This window comes from Balaenoptera acutorostrata, chromosome 1, assembly GCF_949987535.1.
Source record: "Balaenoptera acutorostrata chromosome 1, mBalAcu1.1, whole genome shotgun sequence".
In the NCBI taxonomy this organism is placed as follows: Eukaryota; Metazoa; Chordata; class Mammalia; order Artiodactyla; family Balaenopteridae; genus Balaenoptera; species Balaenoptera acutorostrata.
In genome coordinates, this window is record NC_080064.1 from 83,132,509 (window position 1) to 83,153,979 (window position 21,471).

At 45.3% G+C, this 21,471-nt stretch overlaps 1 protein-coding gene across 4 annotated transcripts in view; it reads right to left on the reverse strand.

Moving 5' to 3' along the window:
- The window catches only part of BCAR3 (BCAR3 adaptor protein, NSP family member), a 139,668-nt gene that overhangs the window by 66,886 nt on the left and 51,311 nt on the right, over nt 1-21,471 (reverse strand). For all 4 annotated transcript variants that reach the window (XM_057551282.1, XM_057551307.1, XM_057551278.1 and 1 more), the window contains one exon: nt 12,297-12,336. In XM_057551282.1, coding sequence (XP_057407265.1) covers nt 12,297-12,336 — 40 coding nt within the window. The remainder of the gene's footprint in view (nt 1-12,296; nt 12,337-21,471) is intronic.

Genomic DNA, 21,471 nt, shown 5'->3' on the forward strand with positions numbered 1-21,471 from the left:
CAAAGAATTTAAGAACTTAGGCTCTCATATAGCTAACCTACCTGTTTTACATAATTTTGATTAAGCCATAAGTTTTCAGCATCAAATCTATGGAGTAGACTAAGGTATATAAATAGAGGAGTATCTATTTTTATAAGTAACTATCATAAAAGCACTAATGATTATCAGAGGAAATTTGGAAACAGAGAGAAATGTGAAAAATAAAACAAAACTCCTTAGTTGCCAGGAAGTTAATTTTGACTTATTACCCAACACTCAATCATTCTACTCATACGCGTTTATCTTACAGAAATTCTCGCACAAATGCACACCAAGTCATCTCAGTGAGGCAATGCCATCCTTCCAGCACTGAGCTTCACGCCTCTGTTCTCCCACCCACATCCAGCCCCTCAGGAAATCCTGAGGCTCTGCCTTCATATTATAGGTCAAGAATCCCCCTTCTTGGGCTTCCCTGGTGGCGCAGTGGTTGAGAATCTGCCTGCTAATGCAGGGGACACGGGTTCGAGCCCTGGTCTGAGAAGATCCCACATGCTGCGGAGCAACTGGGCCCGTGAGCCACAACTACTGAGCCTGCGCATCTGGAGCCTGTGCTCCGCAACAAGAGAGGCCGCGATAGTGAGAGGCCCGCGCACCGCGATGAAGAGTGGCCCCCGCTCGCCGCAACTAGAGAAAGCCCTCGCACAGAAACGAAGACCTAACACAGCCAAAAATAAATATAAAAATAAATAAATTAATTTAAAAAAAAAGAAAGAATCCCCCTTCTTCACCACCCCTTCTGCCATCACAGATCCAAATTATCACCATCTCTCACCTGGACGGTCACCACGGCCTCCCATCTGATCTCCCTGCTCCTACCCTTGACCCTCACAGTCTGCCAGCAACATACAGGCCAAAGTGATCCTGAGATGGCTCCCCATCTCACTCGGTAAAAGTTAACATCTTTACTGGGACATCCAGGCCCTGTGCAACCTGCCTCATCCCCCTTCCTCATTCTCTCACATCAGCTTTCACCACTCTCCCTCAAGGCCACCCCCTCTGGCCCTGCTGGCCTCACAGCTGTTCCTCAGTGGAAGAGGTGAGCTCTGGCTTTCACGGCCTTGCCCTTGCTACATCCTCCCCCCATCAGACACCACTCTTTTTTTTCCCCCTTTTTTTTGGCCACGAGACTTGCGGAATCTTAGCTCCCCAACCAGGGACTGAACCCGGGCCCTTGACAGTGAGAGTGTAGAGTCCTAACCATTGGACCGCCAGGGAATTCCCCAGACACCACTCTTGACTTGCCCCTCCACTAAAAAGTCACCGTCTGGGTGAGGCCTTCCCTGGCCACCCTACTTAAATTCAACGTCCCCTTAACTCCAACATTTCGTAGTTCCTTCCCCTGATGAATTTTTTTCTGCTGAGCACTTATTTCTACCGAACATGGTGTACTCGGTTGTCTTCTTTGTCTTCTCACTCTTCCACCCCATAATATAAGACCCATAGAGGCAGGGACATAGTTTTGTTCACTGCTGTATCCTCAGGCCCTCGAACAGTGACCAGCAGATGGCAGATACTCAATAAACATTTGTTAAATGACTATGCCATATATAACAAATATGACTACATTTGTTAAATAACTGCAAAACTGTTTTTAACAAGAACCCAAATGTCAGTAGGAAATTGGTTCAATATAATTGTATTTCATACAATGGAATACTGGATAACCATTCAAAAGAAGGAGGCAGACCCATATGTTTAACAGGGAATGATGTCCAATGAAAAAAGGAAGTTGCAAAGCAATATGTAGTTATACACAATTTTTGGCAATCAATCAAATTGTTCCCCAGCTCAGCATCCTTGCTCTCCTTAACGGTTTGACCATCTCAGAATTTCCTAGGAACACTTGAAGTTCCCTCACCCTTCCCATTCAATAAATATGAGAGTCTCTACTCTTCCCAGAAGACTCCGCCTGCTGTTCTCTCCTGCCCCAGTCAGCCTGGGCACACACTTTCCCGCAGGCTGGGGTCTCCCCATCAGTCTCTAACACGTTGATATCTGTCTTCTGCCTCACCTAATACCAGCTTCCTTCCTGTCAAGTCACCATTTTTTTCAGCTGTCAAGTCACAATTCAAATATAATTTTTTCCAAGAAAACTTCTTGGTAATGACATGTGAAACTTCAGATCGATGCCAATCCCCCCTCAAAATCTACATACAGTATTGCAGCATCTTAGAGCTGTTAGTCCAAGAACGTTAGACAATTAATTCTAATAATAAAATGCCTTGACAATTTTAATCTGTCTTATATGGAGCTAATGAAAATGACTTGCCTTCTTACATAATTTAAACACAGACCTTAGTTCTGAAGTTGTAAATATAATGCTATGGCATACTATTACATTTAATATTAAAAGCTCCCAGAATACACAGAAACTGTCTCACAGCCAAACGCTGTGCTGTTGTGTCATTCAATTACCACTAGAGGGCAGAGCTTAACAGCAAACGATTCCAATGCTGAAGAGCCTGGCCTGTCATTTGGGGGTTGATGAGTTACTGGGACCCAATAGCTGATAACAAGATCCCTGAGGACTGAGAGATCGGAGTCACAGAGGTTGCCAGAACCACACTTTTTAAAAGTGTACACCTCTGCCTACACGTGTGAGTATTTAAGATGACAACAGTGATCGTGCAGTTTTTATCCTATCCCAGGTTGGCAAGAGACGATAGAGTGAGGTTAGGGGTGGGAACCTCCTTGCTGTCATGAAATAAAATCACTGAAGAATTTCTGGAAAATGTTTAGAGATCTGTGTGTGACTTACTTTAGGAAACTTAAAGATCTTTGGAACAAGCTCATTCCCTCGCCCCTGAATTTCAATGCCCTTCCCATCTGGTTGTATATGGTCATCAGTCAGCCAGTCAGTTACTAAATATTTATTAAGAGAACAAGAAAGGGTCCTTGCCCTCAGAACTCACATTCTAATGAGGAGTTGGTTGTTGTTGTATTTAACTAAACAAATAGAATTTGGCACAAGTGCTGTGAGGATAATACTCAGAGTAATGAGATAGTGACTGCGGAGGTTGCTTTTAGCAGGGGGGTCAGGGAAGGTCCCTCTGAGGCAGTGAAATCTGAGTGGGCATGCACCAGCCACCTGAGAACTAGGGTGACAGCTACAAAACCAGCATTTCCTGAGTGCCATCTACCTATCAGGCACTGTGCTAACAGCTTTGTGTGCATTAACTCATTTAAGCCCTACATTCTCCCATTTACTGTTAAGGAAATTGAGCTCCAGAGAATTTCAGAAATTTGCCCAAAGTCACACAACCAAGAAATGGCTAAGATGGGGCTGTGCCTCTGTATTAGTCTCCTAGGGCTGCTGTAACAAATTACCACAAACTGGATGGCTTTAAAATAGAAACATATTCTCTCACAGTTCGGGAGGCTACGAGTCCAAAATCAAGGTGTCGCAGGGCCACACTCTCTCCGAAGGCTCTAAGGTGGGACCCTTCCTTGTGCCTTCCTAGCTTGTGGTGGTTAACACTGGCAATCCTCAGTGTCCCTAGGCCTGTGCACACATCAACCCCAATCGCTGTCATCACATGGCGTGCTCCTTGTGTGTCCAAATTCCTCTCTTCTTATAAGACACCAGTCATTGGATTAGGCCTACCCTAACCCAGTATGACCTCGTCTTAATTTGATCACATGTGCAAAGACCTTATTTCCAAATACGGTCACATTCACAGGTACTGGGGGTTAGGACGTCAACACATCTTTTGGGGAAGACAGTTCAACCCACGACAGCATCCAAGCACCCTCTTCAAACCACTCAGCTGTTCTACCTCAAAAGAACCTTCCAGGCTTGAGGGAAAGGCAAAGACCCGGTGGCAGCAGGAAAAACCAGCATGGAAAAGTTTGTGAGCAAGGTGGATGGCAGGAGATGAGGTTAGAGGTGAACAGGCCACAAGAGGATGGCTGTGAAGTCCAGTTATAAAGCTGAGTCTGGTCAGAAGCCATAGCTTCAATCCTTGCTTACATGTTAGTTCTCCAGTCTCTTCACCAACTCTCCTACTGTTTGGGATCTCAGAGGAGTCCTCTTCCTTCAGCCAAGGATGAAAGCTGCAGCACAGAACATGAATGTGAACCTGCCGTTATTCCACGCACAGGCCACAACGGGCTCCCTCAAGCACCTCCAGAGGGCAGCTCCAGGGTCTGACCTTGATTCAAACCATCAAGTTCAGAAGCCTAGGGGGAATTCACTTCTGACTTGGGACACTGAGAAAACACATCTCAGGCTGTATTGGCAGAGCAATATCTGGCCTGAGGAGTTATCCAGACAAGCCCCAGGCAAGAGCAGTCAGGACTCAAGCTATTTCCACACACCTGTTCACCCAGAAGGGCTGAAGATGCTAACGCGACAGGAGAGATGCTGCTGCTCAGGGCAGACAGGTCTACCTGCTGAGAGGCTGAGGTGTGTCCAGATCATGCAGTGTGGCAACAGCACTGTCCCTGCGATTGTGCAAGATCATACAACTTGCACAGGGACTCACTGCTGTGTCATCAGGCAAGGTCAAGGTGATGTCGATGACCCACGGCTGCATCATGGAAGAGTTAGCATGGAAAGATGGGATTTTTTTGTGGAAAGCCTACTACGTATTGTTCAGAGGAAAAACAAGGACAGTGTACATGCATTCAGTCTAGAGCAGGGGCCTACAAACCTTTTCTGTAAAGGGACAGATAGTAAACAGTTCAGGCTCTGCCACCTGTTCTGTCACAACTACTCAACTCCATCATTATAGTCAGAAAGTGGCAATACATCAATGAATGGATGTGGCTGTGTTTCAATAAAACTTTACGTACATTGAAATTTGAATTTTACAACTTTCACATTCTTCTGTTGATTTTTTAAAAACCCACTTAAAAACATAATATCCATTTTCAGCTTGTGGGCCTGCAATAGACAGCAGGCCACATTTGGTCCCAGGCTGTAGTTTACCAACTGCCCACCCCACACCCCTCCCCCAGGCTAATGATATCCCCAGTTGCTCATGAATTAACTTAATGTCATTGTGGTAACAAGGTCTCCAACTGGAAATCTCCTTTCCTCCCCTAAAATCCTTACTGGCTTTTGACAAGATGCCAGGCATTGTGTGAACTCTGGAATTGCCCCTGGCTTCCTCTCCGGCACCACCTCCATTTAAGTCCTGCCAGGAACTGTCAACCCATCTTATAGAATGGCTCTTAATTCTATCTCTAAAAGGCCTCCAGCACCTGCCCTGACTTTCCATTCCCACTGCCACTATCTTAGGTTAGGCTCTTGATGACACTTTCCTCCTACCCAGCCTGACTCGACTGAACAATTACTAACACATAGAATCTGCCCAAAACTATCTGTCGAATGAACAAAGGCAGTAAAATATCCACAAGCTCAGCACTTTCCCCATCTGATCGGCAGTCTGATGTGGCCCGTCTCAAAACCAAACATTTCCCCTAGTGAGGTGGCAGCACTTAAGGGCTAAAGTATGGTAAGCATTTAGCTTGCTTTTTCTAAAGTCAGGCTCAGCTGAGGTATAACCTGCCAACAGTAAAAGTCACCCTTTTTAGTACAGTTCTGTGAGCTTTGAAACGACCCCAGTCAAGGTATTCCAATCATTCCCCCAAAGTTCCCTCATTCCCTTTTGCAGCTGACCTCTCTCTCTACTCCTTTCAACCACTGATTTGTTGTCTGTACTATAAGGTTTTATCTGCATCCAACAGTCCAGTTCCTTTTTATGGCTGAAGAGGATGTTATTCTGTGGCTCTGCAGTTTATCTGCTCACCAGTCAAAGGACACTTGAGCTGTTTCCAGTTTTTGTCAATGACAAATAATGTCACCATCAACATTCACATACAGATTTCAAAATGGACGTACGTTTTCATGATGAGGTTTTACTTTGTATAAATGGCCATATTTTCACAGACCTGCAGGATAGGATTCCATTGAATGAAGGCCTGTCCTCCATTCCTATTCTTCTGCCTTCTCACCTTGCCTCAGCAATCTTGTACAAATGCAGTAACATTAAGCCTCCCAAGAATATCTGCAGAGAACTTTTTGGGGTGGGGTGGGAGGAGCTGGATGGGAGCTGTCTTCCTTGCTCCCAGGGTGACCCCCAAGGCTGCTTCCCACTCACGGCGGGCAGTGTTTGCCCTTCTCATCCACAGGGGGCGGTGCTGGCTCTCTGGGTGTGCAAGCTCAGGCAAAAACCTGCAGAGCCAGCCATCGGGCCATTATCTGCTTCATATAACTCGTTAAAATCTCACAGAATGCACAGCGTACCACTGTTTTGGTAAGTCCCTTTCATGGCTTTGTGAGCTGGCTAATTCAGAGCAGACTGGCCTGTTTTCCCCGCTGGAAGAAAAAGACTCTCCTCAAAGACGGCTATTTAACCGTGACCATGGCTGCAGCCATCTTGAGCACAAAGGTGGGGGGAGGGAGGGGGTTACAGCCCCCGCCGCCCCTGCCCCCAGCGAGGCTCCCACAGCCCGGGCACTTATTCTTGGCGCTGGAATTCGCATAATAACTCCTCTTTTAATCTGCTGGGTGACCTCATGTAGCCCCGGCCGACTGCAGGAAACGGCCTTGCTGAGATCTGAGCCTTGGGCAGTCTGTCAAGTCTGTAAGACCCTCTTAGAAAGAGCATTTTCAGAGTGTTAACCCCATAAGGACCGATCTCCAGGTGGCTCTGGGCTCCTGAGCTGCCGGTGTGCACCCCAGAGGAAGGAGAAGTCCAAGGGCGCTGCTCGCCTCTCGAGATACCGCTCCAGTCCCATCCCTTCTCCTAAACCGCAAAGCAAGCTCAGAAACCGCAAATCATCTTAGAAAAGCTCGCCAGTGGTTCCAGCAAGATTCGACCAGGGCTGACGACAAAAGAAAGGATATTCGTTCACTAGGGAGCTCACGGGAACAAAAGGCTGCATTCAGTCCAGACACTTGCTAACTGCAGAGCCTGGAGAGCGGGCTTTGTCCGAGGGCACCGTGCTGTTCACAGCCTGGCCTTGCCTACACCTTGCTTAATTTGAAAAAACAGGCTTCCCAATGTCTTCTCTACTTTGCTATTGCTATATTTATTATTCAATTTGTCTTTCTTAAAGACAGTTTATTTTAAAATGAAAAATCTATAATAAACATTTCTTGTAAAAGAAAAATCACAAAACTGTAATAAACATTTCTTCTTTAAAAAAAAACAAAACCACCCAGCTCTGCTGTAGCTAATCACCTCCTCCTCTAAAAAATATACTTTTAAACCACTCTCAGAAAAGAGACTCTATTAATATAACTGTAAGGCTGTGTGTGAAGAAGCTAGAAAGAATTTGAATCTTCAGTCTAAAAGGAAGATAGGTATAAAGGGGAAGAAGAAAGGAAATACTATAAATTTATAAAGTTTAGTGAGTATGGGGTGGGGGAGGGCAACTCCCGAAGGTTAAAGAAGTGGCCCCAGGAAAAAATGAAAAGAATGATAAAGAGCGAAAATGAAAGTAGGTTTCATAGGTTCAAGAAGGCGTTGCAAAAGTGAAAGCATAGGGATCATAATAGCAAATGTAGGAGTGTTGGGGGTAAATCTCCAATCTTTTGAGGTAATATGATGGGTGGGCACTTATTATCTGCCACATCCTTGGTCTCAATGTCTGAGACACAACATAAAATGCCACCCTTGTTCCAATCGACGTGGCAATTTTATGATCAAGAGTGATAGATTAACTAAGAACCCCTTACCACTTGCAAAAACCCTTCCGCTCCAGCTTATCACAGGCAGAGGGGATCCTAGAAGTCTTAAACTAGAAGGGACATTGGCCCGTCCCCACTGGTTTTCTAGTTGTGGGGAAGATGGAACCGATCTCAAACGGTCTTGGCCTGTGGTAGCTTGAAGCAGATTTTGGTTCCCCGGCCAGAGACTGAAGTCAGGTGGTGGCAGGGGGAGTGCTGAATCCTAGCCACTAGACCATCAGGGCCAGTGGCCAGTGACAAGGCCCTGGCCCATCAGCTGTGTAGAAATGAATTCCCACAAAGAGACAGAAAGTAGTGAAATAAGTAAAGTGTTTATTAGGAGGAAAAAGGATACATGTGAATAGACTCATACAGGCAGACTCAGAGGAAGAGTCATGCCCTCGTGGTAGTTTGAATCACTTTTACGGGGCATTTCTTCCAGGTTTCCTTTGGCCAATCATCTTGCTTTGCCTGGTTCTGAGTCTGTATTTGGTTTATCTCAGGGTCTTCCCTGTATGTGCGTGCGTGCATCTCTTAGCCAAGATGGATTCTAGCAAAGAGACCTATATGGGTAGGTTGACATCACCTATTGTGGCGTGGTGCCCCCTCCTTTTTTGACCTCCGAGGATCCTTTCTGCGCCTGTGTAGTGGGGAAGGTCTCCCTGACTTCGAGGATGAGGAATATGGGTCTCTTTATCCCTTATCTGGGCAGGGCTCAGCTTCTCCTCCCTCCTGTCTCCCCAGAAGGGGACAAACTCCAGCTGCTCAGCCTGGGGCCCACCTATCTCCTGCCTCAGAACCCATAGAGAGAAGATGGTAAGTCCAAGGTCATGCTGCTAATTAGACCAGAGTGTGGACCAGACTCCCCTCCCTGGAGATTCTTAGGGGCTGTGTAACTTGGAGTCTCCTATTGGAATGCTATCTGGGAAGGATAACACACTGAGCTATTACCATGTATTCACATTTTAGTACAATTATTTTTATCAAATGTTCTAAGCAGCTACCTGACACAGGTCTAAGAAATTAGACACAGAGTAGATACATTTTAAAGGCAGTAAAGATATAGCAAAAACTAAATGGGGGGCAGTAAGCAGGTAAAGCAGCCCAGAAGATAAACTCTACTGAACAATTTTGCCTAGGGCTATTTCCTCTGTTTAAAAAAAAAAAAAAGTTGGTTTTTATCTAGGGTAAGGTATGCTAGGTACGCGGAGGGCGGAGGAAAATTCCAGAGCTGTACACTACTAACCAAAGTCACTACCTTAAGAGCAGGAGGAAGGTGCAGCTGCTTGGAGGTTTCTGCTTTCCAATCTGGAAGAAGTGGTCTTGTTCAGATATAGTGAAAGAGAAACAATTATATTTGATTACAGAAAAGGATCTCATGACTATACAAAACAGTTAAACTCAGACCTTCAGGACGATCATGTTTTAAGCTACTGGGTCGGCGGGAGTGGGGAATGTGGAGAGAGGAAGGGGCTAGGGACACAAGGAAAAGGTAGAAAAAGAAGAAAAAGAAAAAAAAGAAAACTCCCCTCTCTAACAGTCAGAATTAAAGAGACAGAAACAGTGGAGAATAAGATTCCAAAATCCCCGGGGGTTCTTTGGATCTACTCAAATTTTCTTATCACGACCAAGCAGGGAATACATCACTTAGGGTAACCAGGTGTCACTGGGAGGCCCCAGCAGAGGTAAGCCTGCTGAAGAAATGAAAGAACTACCAAACAGCCCTAGGGCTTCCCCGCCAAGCACTTTTCCCTCCAGTCCTCACACAGAGGAGCTCCTCGTAACCTAGCAACCACCTGCCGGGTCCCCTTTCACGCTGCCTTACTGACGTGCAGCAATGCCAACTGTGGGGAGTGTTAGGAGGACACAGAGTACAAACTGGACGCGATTGAACGGTGGAGTCACTCCCTATCCAGCTCTCTCCTGCCACGACACAGCCGCCCCATCACCCCATGAAGTATGGGTCAGCTCCAGTGTGTCCTCTTGCCCAGACACGAGGAACCAGGGGTGGTCCCAGACCTCGCTCTTAATCAGAGCACTGGGAAAACCAGGTGAAGATGGTTAGAAAGTCTCCATGGTAAGGGAGACTTGGGAAGGCGGCTCCTAAAAGGATGAGAACGGCTGTCAGTTGGCCCCAACTGGGTGCTTCTACTGCCAAGATGAGACCCAGTCAGAGATCCGCTGGCTCCCCCCCCCCACCCGCCCCCATTCTGAGGTCACAGTGAACTGCTAAAAATCTGACTCTACCAGAAAGGGCCCTACAGGATGCAACATACTTCACATAGAATCTCTACTTTTCTCCGTGCCCGAGAAAGGGGATGATAGGGAAGAAACAGCTCAAAGTCAGAGGGCCAAACTGCATCCACTTTATCTGCACCTCTCACCTCCCTCAATCATCTTCAGCCACCCTCCAGGCTCTAGGCACCAGCTGGCACCGATTTACGAGGGCTTGGAGGCATGGACTGGTCAGCAGGGCTCAAGAGGGTAGCTGAGTCTGAAATGCTAGGACGGGCCTGCGCTGGCCCAAGACAACTGACACGTGGGTCCATTCAGACCTTGAGGCCCAAGGCCTCTATGAGTGTGTTTTCAGAGCTTTAGTGCCCATGGAGGCAAATGAAAATACCCTACATTCACTCAGCAAATCCCCAAGCCATCCCTCCAAACCAAGGGCAAAGTGAGAAAGAAAAAAAAAAAATACGATGCATCGAGGAGGGACATAGAGATTTCATCTCTAAAGCTCTGACCAGATTCAGATGAGGATGGTAGCAAAGAGTAACCTTCAGAACACGTCAGCGAGTGCTTGAAGAGGGTACCCCTTGAGCCACCAAGAGCAGTTCTATCACTGCCGGGGAAGGCAGGGGGAACCCAGCTAGATGGAAGCACCGACAACCTCACACCTCTTCTCAGTCAACACAACAACTCACAACGACCAATATTCATGAATGAGATGCAATAGCTTAGATAATACTAAGTAAGTCCTTCCCAAAGCCTCTGCTTAGGTTTAGAATTCATCATTGGATTATCTTAAAAAGCTGGGACTTTAGTAAAAGAAAAAACTGAGTTATGGAGTAAGGGGAGGGGGTGAGCACAGCTTGAGCGAGCCTGCAGTGGGAGACAGCCAGTTTCTGGAACATGGCATGCAGTGAGTTCTAAAGGACAGCTGTGATTTACACACTGCAGAAGTCTAGGGCACATTTTTTATGTTATGGTCAAGTCAAATCGTAGTTTATGTGGATAGCGTCCCCGAATTCCTTGCAGTGTACAACCTGCACAAAAGCATATGTGATGCATCCAGGAGGGAAGCAGACACATCATTTATAAAGCCCTGACCAGCGTCTGACACAGCAGTCCTGCTGGCTTAGGATTACACATTTGCTGCAGTCAAGCTACAGCTCAGACATAGCGGGGGTAGAAGAGAGGGGAAAAATAAAATCCACCTCCATTCCAACAAACTTTATTATGACTGCCTCAAGTGGCCACGTGGTTCTACTAGAGTTTTCTCCTCTAGGAGAAGCTTTAGACCCTCCATTCTCTGGTCTAAAGGGAAGAAATGCCAAAACCCTTGGGCAGGCACAGGCACAGGCACAGGCACACAAAAAGCAACGGGCCTAAATACTCCGAAACCAGGATGCGGGAATAATAAAGAAGAAACGTGGCTCCTAGGAGGCAAGCACCTTAAGTCCTAACTTGTGCCATGATTTCTCCTAAAATTTAATGATATAGTTCGTTATGAGAAATCAGAGTTCTCTTTTCTGTTGTAGGTGCCAGACGTAATTACAGTTCTCGAAAATAAAATAAAACAAACATACACACCTGAAAAATGGGGGGGGGGGTGGTGTGGGCAGAAGGAAGAAGTGAAAAGCATCATTTCTTTCTGCTCAGAAGATTGTTTAGAAGCGTTGAGTGTTTAGACGCACTGAATGTCAGCCCCGCTGGAAAGTAAAGTATTACACAGCTCATGGTCCCAGATTAGCCACTGAACAAGAGGGTGGCTGCTGAAATGGAAAGGAGGGCTCAGAAAGCCTCAGGGAGCCTTCGGTCCTCCACTCAAGGTAAACACAGCTTCACAACTCCTGTCTGCCATTCCAAGATCCAAAAACTCTGAAAACTGACAATTTTTAAATAATTCATTCGGCAGCAGAACAAACCCAACCTCATCTGGTGGCAAAATGTGACCTGAACTACGTAAGATCATTTGTAGTCTATTTCTCCCACTTCATGTGAACGTTCTCACATTTCACTGCTGAAATAATGGGCTTGATTACGGAATGCTGAGCTCCCTTTGGGGGTGTTATATGTATGTACCATATTACCTTTCTAAAAAATTCTGAACTTTTAAAACACATCTAGCCCCCAGGGTTTCAGATAAGGGGAAGAGTTTGTAAACTTATAATAGGGTGACATAAGACCCCTGCAAAGATTACTAAAAGCCCAAAACAGTCAAATTACATCCTGGTGGTTTCAATCTAACCAGCTTCCTACACAAGCCAGAAGGCAACATTATCTGGCAACGTTGTGTTAGAAATGGGAAATCTATTACCACAGGGTCCCTACTACATGCTAAATCCTGGTTTCCTACCTTCACATATTCCAGAGTTGGGTCCAGAAGATGCTGATCCCTGAAAAGAGAAAATATAAGTATGAGAACAATTGGGAACAATGCAATCTTACCCTGGGTAAAATGCATCCAACATTATTTCACCGTATTCATTCACGTTATTAAGATGGGCCCACCTCCCAGGCAATACCCACAGCAGACAGATAAGGAAGTTAGAACAGACACAGGTTTCTTTCACGGGTGTGTGTTTCGGGGTGGAGGACGGGTAGGATACCACCATGACCTCAGTCTAGAAGCTCCACGTTTTCCTGTCAAATTCAAGCTCCAGAAGTTAGACTGTTCATATGTAGTAATTCTAGATTCACTCTGAGCATAAAAATTAGCCTAACGGTCCAAAGCAAAGAGCTGTGAGAGATATGAGTAAAGCAGGGCTCGATGCCCAAACCTGCAGCACTTTGGACCAGGCAACTGTGTCACACCCACTTTGACAGAAAACGGAGGCTCAGGTGGGCAGAGCAGCTGCCCAAGGTCACCCAGCACCCGGGTGAGTGAGTTTTGAACCCAGCTCTGCTTCTAAATCACCCTTTCTCTTTTGCTGTCAAGCTGAGCAATTCATCCTAATTTTCTTTGGTGCCCCAGTGTTTTTTCTCTCCCCATTTAATGTCTGCTCATGTCTATCATAATACTGTTAGGATTAACCAGACAATTAAAAGTAAACAGCAGTGGTGTCACTGAGGAGGCTGACTTATTATAGTGGAAGAGGATCTAAGGCAAAGGAGAAGAGGGGGAGACATGAGAGCTGATGTTTCCAGCACCAGCAGAGTTACAGCAAAGTGCCCCCCCCCCTCAACAGACTACGTGAAAAGACAGCTGCCTTCAGAGACTTAAACTTCACAAAATCAACACATCACCCTGCAGAGACAGGATCATTTTTTAAAGGACAGCATGGCTCTGAAGCCGGTAGGAGTAGTCTTCTTAAGGGGGGCGGGGTGTCAGTATATCTACAAAGAGGACGCATCCTTCAGAAGGCGGGGGATCCCTACCATAGAGCAGCTGCCTCTGGAAGGGTGAGCTCAACCCCAGACCCTCGGGGGCTTGGATGCTTCCCTCTGTGGAGAGACCCCGGGAGACTGCAGCCCTTCTCCCCTGAACAGGGGCAGCAGGACCCCTGCTGGGACACGAGGAGTCCACCCCACAGCTCAGGGGCACACCACCTTGTTGTGAAATGGACCCAACCCCCAAAGCTATTCCTGGAGCAGTCTGTCCACTTAGGGCTGTACACAGGGCACACGCACAGAGGCAGGCTGGCTTCGCAGATGCTCCTCTCGGACGTGCAAACAGATTAGGTTCTGAAACGAGTCCCTCTGTAAGGCCAAAGTATCTGAGAAGGGCTTAAGCTCAAAGTCCCTGGTGCATTTCCATCAAAGAGGGGTATAAATCAGTCTTTCAGAGCCTGAAAACCAGGCATACTCTTTGCCTCCAAGCTTGTGTGTGTTAATCAGGCATCTTTTCCCAAAGCAGCCGAGTCTGTCTGCTGTGCTGGGTCACCGCCTCCTCTGCTGCAGTCTGGACATTGCATTGATGTCATCAGACTTTGCGACCACGGGACCACCCGGCTAGTGACTAAAAACTTTGTCAGCAGGGCTTTGGTCATACTCCCCTTTAAATTCTAAAACTCCTGGTTTTCTACTGAATCAACATTTTAGGCTTATAGGCATCCGGTCTTATGCTAATCATCTGGCCCAGTGGTCTGGCCCTGGGAGTGCAGAAAGATGTTAGAACCACTGAAATGCTGTTTCTCATCTTCGTCAAGTTTCTATTTTTATGTATGTTCTAAAATGTACATTATATACATTCATACACATATGTCTTAATGCATGGATAAACAGTGTAGGTGTGTGCTTTTTAAACCAATGATTTGGTCTCGGGATCTGTTTACACGCTAAATAACTGAGGACTCTGAAAAATTTTGTTCATGTGGGTTATATCTACTGATTACTGATATTAGAAATTAATTCTGAAAAACTTGCAAAATATTAATTCATATTTTTAAAGTAAACCGATTATATGTTTAAATAAATAACGTTTTAATGAAAAACAGATATGTTTTTCATAGCAAAAATTTAGTGAGAAGAGTGACATTGTCTTACATTTTTGCAAATCTTTTAAACGTCTGGCTTACGAGAAGACAGGTAAATCCTCACATCTAGTTCTGCATTCAATATTCATGATATGTCTTGGTTGAAATAAATGAAGAAAATCCACATTCACACAGTTATGTAATTGGAAAGGGAGGGATATTTTTAATAGACTTGCATATAATTATGGATGTTCTACTTTGATAACATACCAAAACTTGACAAGTAGTAGTTTCTTAAAGGTTAGCTGTGATGTGGAATCTGAAACCATATCTCTTACTCTTTTGCATCTGTCCTGCACTTTGAATGGACGTTTTGTCCATGTGTGATTCCATAACCACTATTCTGGGAAACACTGGTTCACTGAGTTATGCAGATCTTCCAAATTTTGACCCATTTCATTATCATGTAAAAAAAGAATCACATTGGTTAATACCATCACTGATCTCATCAGAAGTTACTAGGTATTGGGAATTGCCAAGCTTATGGTAGAGGATACAAATCTTCTAACTTGAAAACTTGAATTTTTTCATTGGCAACTAACATTGTCAAATATTTTCCCTGAGCTTCATTTCATTCATCTTGGGGAACATATCTGCCAAATACCAAGACCACACAGTCATGATCGGCAATTTTAACTCTTTTTTTAGGTGCTCAAAGGTCATTCTTTCAGTAAATTCTTTTTAGAATTTTGTCCAGGATCTGCTCTTCTCACCAGATTTAGCTGTAAAAATCCTTTTCCTTTGACCTACTGCAAGCTGAAACGTTCCTCTCTCCCTTTCTCTGGAGATGTACCTGAGAACTCTGAGCTAGTTCTCTCAGGATAGATCCCTCAAACTCTCTTGGGGACGGTGTGGGACAACCAACACGAGCGCTGTGTATGAGTAGCTCCTGAGGCAGCCCCAACTGCAGCAGGGTTGCCACTCAGACACGGGGTCACCTCAAGGCAGGGTGGCCCATGTGAGACAGGTGGGGACCTGGGACCCGTTACTGCAGTGCTTGCGCCTGGACAAATATCTCCTGGAGCAATGGAATATAAAGAAACTATAAGGAACTAAAAATAACTGCACACATGCACGGCTGGGGCAAAGTATGAACAAGATACAAAAAGGCCAAAACCCAGCTGCCACTTCTCAGGTGCCAGGAGCAAAAGCAGGGTACCGCGCGTGATCCCTGCACACAGCACCACCAAGAGGATGGGCAGACCACCTAATCCACTCTGGCCCGACCCACCGATCTGCACCTGCGCCTGCGCTCACCCCGTTTAAGGGACCAGCTCTCCCCCACTGAGGGAGCGAGCAAGGGTACCTGTTACTTGTTTTCACTCCCTCGTGCTGCAGCACGAGTCCCAATAAAGCCTTGCCTGAATTTCTTGTCTGGCCTCTTATCAATTTCTATTGATTAAAGAGTCCAAGGACCCAAGTCAGTAATATACCTGCTCTCCCCACCACCCTGCTCTCCTGCCCAGAGACCCCGGCACCTAGGAGCCTGGGGTGTTCTCCCAAGTGTCTCCCCAGCCTTGGATGAACTCCCGTGTTCCTGTGGTGCTCCTCCACCACACACACTTCTTTTGGCAAAAGAGAAGGAAAACAAGAGCTGCTGGTTAGGGATAAAACTGAAGTCCCCTCTTGACCCCGCCCCCAAATAAACTCTGCTAAGGGAGCCCTGCTCATTCTGTTCCCAGAGCAGAGGGGGACCCAAGTTCTAGTTCAGTGCACCAAGGGGTGCCCTAGTGGATCCTTGTATTCTTCTACTCGTCCGTTTTAGAGAGACAAGGGAGGGAAGACAAGGAGAGTATGATAAAACTGACTGAGTGTGTTATAAATCCAAAAGCTTTAAAAATCATTGCCTTGAACCAAATTAAAATTATATTTAAATGCAGAAGTGCTGTGTCTCCTTTCTCAGCCAGCCTAACCCTAACCCTAACCCATAAAGAAGACACGAGCTGGAAAACATAGCAGTTGGCCCTGTAGCCCCAGCCTCTAATTTGAAATAGAATACCCTATTATTCATACAAGACTGTGCTGCAAACACTCTTTAAACCATATCTTTATATTCCCCAAAAGAGATCACTAGAAAACAAACACAGAAACTTGGCAATGGAAATGAAAAGCTTTTTGAATCTTTTTTTTTGCTTATGTCAATTATGAATCCCCACCCATGTGAATCCGTGATGTTGTGTGCATCTGTCTTTACAGCTGGAGAGCCTGGCAGGCGCCGTGCCCCTCTGCCAGGCAGGCTGCCCCGCTGAGCTCCAGCCGCAGACCGCAGGAAAGCAGCAGGACGAAACTGGACTCCCCTGTTATTTTGTTCTTAGGTTTATTAAGTTTTAAATAACATCACTGTGTTTACTCTGGTTAAATCATTATTTCCAGCGTCCCACTTTCTTAAGTTCATACTGAGGGATGTTTAGCTGGGAGTCACAGAAATGTTATACATATTTACTATTTTAGGTTGTTTCTCATTGGTAACCAGGCTAATAATATCCTCCCTCTTAAAAGGACACTTGATGTAGAAGTGTTTGCTATTTTGAGTGAAGAGGTTTTCCGTCTTGAATACACAAACAAAATTTCACTAACATAGATCTTTTCTGAGCAGTTCGAATACAGATGGAGATGGAAGTGCCCTATGTCTGTCTTAAATTAGAGAATGTTTTAAGTGAATGGATGCTTACTTATTTAAATATTATAGACTAACTTAATGGCTAATGGTGTTGCCACACAAATGTCCCTTTGGATAAAACATAAAACGGAATTGCTTGTAATGACGTGATTATATCATACAATGGAGGGATGTGAGAAACTAGATCCAGCTATTCCAGACTGAGGCTCCCCTTAAACTCCACGCACTACAGTGACGTGCAGAGCTGGCACACTTCCTCTGTGCAGGTGGCAGGGTGTTTCCATGCATGTTCACTGTATGCGTATTTATTTATATATGGTCTCTCCCTCTACAAGGTGAGCAACCCAAGAGTAGTGATGTGTCCCCTTCATGCCCAGTATGTCCCACAGTTCTTGCATTCATCCCACAAACATTATCAAGCATCTACAATATGCTATGCAGTTGGCCAGACAACAGAAATACAAGAACCAAAGACAAAGGCCCTGCATTTGGAGAGGTTGCAGGCAAGTGGGGAACACAGATCAACTGATCCAGCACAATTCAAGTTAGTGAGAGAGTGTCAGTGGGAGGTTTGAGGGCTGAGTAGGGACTTGTCCCAGTGAAGAAGCTGTGGGGTAGGTGGTGATGAGACATGCCCAGGCAATGAGAGAAGCACGTGACAATATGGTACATCTGAGGACCCACAGCATTGCGGAGTTAATTCCCCGCTGGCCCAGGCCATCTCTCCCCTGGACCCCTGCATTACCCTCTCCAATTCTACTCCATCTCCACAATCTCCACGATAGCAGCCAGAGTGATCTTTACTCAGATCACTCCCCTGCTCAAAATCCTCTAACAGCTCCCATCCAGTCAGAACAAAACCCTGAGGTCCCCACCGTGGCCTTCAATGCCCTGCTTGGCATGACCCCAGCCAGCTCTCCAACCTCACTGTGTTAGGCAGAATTTCAAAGATGCCCCCTCCCAAGATTCCTGTCCCTTGGTGAGTCAGTCAAACACTAATCTAGGTACTGTCGTGAAGGGATTTTGCTGATGTTATTAACATCGCAAGTCAGCTGACATTAAGACAAGGCAATTATCTGAGGGGACCTGACTTGAAGAGGGAGGGGGATTTGAAATGAGGGACCCTGTGGCCAGTGTGATGTTATGAGAGGGTCTGTGACGAGGCCCAAGACACAGAACCTCCAGGAGATGGGAGCTGCCCCTGGCAGATGGCCAGGAGATGGAGACCTCAGTCCTACAACTGCAAGGAATTGAATTCTGCCGACGACCTGAATGAGCGTGGAAGCAGATTCTCCCCCAGAGCCTCAGGTGAGAACACAGCCGCTGGCATCTTGAGCGAGACCCTGAGCTGAGAACCCAGTTGAGCCATGAGGGACTTCTGCTCTACAGAAACTGTGAGGTAACGAACAGGTGTTAAGTCACTGAGTTTGTGGTGTTGTTACTCAGCAAAAAAACGCTAATATGCTTGTCTATTCCATCCAAGCCCTACTGACTTTCCTTTCTGTTGCTCAAACACATCAAGCCGGCTCCTGCTGCTGTGGCTTGGCATTTACTGTTCCTTTGCTTGGAATAGTCTCTCCAGATATACTCGAAGGCTCAGTCCTCACAGCTCTCAGGTCTCTCTCAAACATCACTTCCTTAACCATCCTATCTAAATGAGCACCACCACCCTCTATCCCCTTTTCTGGCTTCATCTTTTCCCATATTATCCGATATTATATGAAATGTTTATTTGCTCATGGTCTGTCTGTTCCCCGGAATATAATCCTGCAAGAGTGGGGCTTTCTCTGCTTTGTGCACCTTGGTGTCCCCAGTACTTTGCACATAACAGTTGCTCAGAAACCACTTGCTGAATTAATGAAGAAAAGAACAACTAACGGAAGCACAGGGCTGGGGGAAGCAGCAGGACTGGTGGGGGGTTGGGAGACCAGGATGAAGAAGAGTCAGAGCCAGATCATAAGGGGCTTGGACGCCACGTAAACACATTTAGACTTTATCTTGAAAGCAGTGGGATTTGTTTAAGGCTCTTAAGCTGGAGAATAACCAGAGATTTTTGTTTCAGAAAAATCCCCCTGCAGCAGTGTGGAAAACAGATTAGTGGGGGGCAGAGTGGAGTCAGGAAGACTAAAGGAGAGGATACTAAAGGGGTCTGGGTAAGAGATGACGAGGCCTGGATTAGAGCGGTAGAGGGAGTGGGGGGATGGTGTACAGACTTGAGAGACTTTCAGAACTGTGAATAGATAGACCTTGGTAAATGGCAGGATTTGGTGGGTGAAAGGGAAGAAAGAGGTGAGGACACTCACTGAATTCTTTCTAAGGGAACTGGGTAGATGGTGCCTAGCACTTGGCAGGGACTCCATACATTTGTTAAGAATGAATTAGCAAACAGCTCTGCCTCAAGCACCATACTGTACTAACTAGACTACCAGGTTCTGAATTAATAAGACTTTACCTCATTACCATCCATTTTCCACAGTTAGCAGTCCACACGATTGCTGCCATTTAGCTACTGAATGTCTCAAATAAGTTTTCCTTCCTTCTCAACAGATAAATAAGTTACTTTCAGGAGAGTCTTTCACATCCTTCAAATTATGAACACATAAATCTTTCCCTTAAAGTATGATGAAATATAACATTTAAGGGATCCCTTCACACCAGCAAAAATAGTTAACTCATGAAGGAAAGCCAGAGACAACAAAGCAAAGTAGCTGTGCAGAAGCTAGACGAGAGTGCCCGATTTTATATAACCCTTTGGTCTTCTCCATCACCCCCACTTCAGTTGCCACTGCTTGTTTATGTCTTTTCCGCAGGACTGTAAGCTCCGTGAGGTCAGCGGCTACCTCTGTCTTGCTCACCAATGTGAACAAGCACGTACAAAAGTATGTACAAAAGTATTTATCACATAGCAGCCAATTAATAAACAAGGACAAAAATGCACAAATGAAAATATAAACCACAATTAATCATCCTTATATCTATATAATCCAAATAAGGCCTCAGAAAATTAGAAATTTCTACAACGGGACCTTCCTTTACTAAATCTGGTAGACCAGATATTCTCAAAATTAAATGATAATCAAATTACAGATGTATTTCCAAATACATGTTGAAGTCACAAGAAAGGGAAAGTCTCAGGAAACACAGACACATACAAAACAGATACAGAAACAGAACAAATCAAGAACACAAAACGTGAACAACAGCCACAAAAAGGTAAGGAGGAAGGCAGGGAGGCTAAGCCCTGGGTTCATAAGAGTGAGCAGCTAACCTTAAAGCCCCCCATAACGCCCACCTGAACCATCAGAACGGGACTACACCACCCACTACAGAAGGAATGTGCTAAACACAACACAACACGAAACAAAAAACAAGCTCTAGCAAAGGTAACCAAGGAGAGCTACTGTCTCTACCACAGATTCTGATGGAAAAAAAAAAAAATAGTCTCCTGTAAGAATCTGTAACCACAAGTAGGCCTTTGGGATTCAAATTTATATGACCTGCTTTGACAGAGAATCCAAAACTGAAAAAAAATTAAAGTGTCTGGGTTGGTGGCACCATTAGTAAGGAAACAATGTAAATCCTTTCTGGAGGAAAACTAGATCAACAGAAAGCTACTCAGGATATCCACAAGTTTGGTTAAATACAAAAATTCCCTTTCAGGAATAACCATATACATGAGAAAACAAGCCCCAATGACTGAAAGTTAGCAGAAATGACAATAGATTGAGATCCCCAAAGACTTCAGATATTGGAATTTCAGATATAAGCTATAAAATAATGATGTACGATAAATGTTTTAAAAAGATGGAATAAAAAAGTGATCTAAGAAGAAATAGGCAGACATAAAAATAATCTACTATAACTTCTAGAAATAAAAAGCTAATCGATCAAAATATCTAGATATAAAGAAACATAAAGATAACCTTCTAAATAACTTAGACATGACTGGAGAAAACATTTATGAATTAAAACAAATATATAAAGAGATTATACAGGGCTTCCCTGGTAGCGCAGTGGTTGAGAATCCGCCTGCCAATGCAGGGGACACGGGTTCAAGCCCTGGTCTGGGAAGATCCCACATGCCGCGGAGCAACTAAGCCCGTGTGCCACAACTACTGAGTCTGCGCTCCAGAGCCCACGAGCCACAACTACTGAGCCCACGTGCCTAGAGCCCGTGCTCTGCAACAAGAGAAGCCACTGCAATGAGAAGTCCACGCACCGCAACCAAGAGTAGCACCCGCTCAGCAAAGAAGACCCAACACAGACAAAAATAAATAAATAAAATAAATTTTAAAGAGACTATACACACAGCTCAGAGAGAAAAGGTGAAGAATAATACAAAAGAGACATTGAAGGTAGAATGAGAAGGCTTAATTAACCAGAAATCTAGAAGGAGAGAATTGGGAGAAAGGCAAAAAGCAATAGTCAAAGAAATA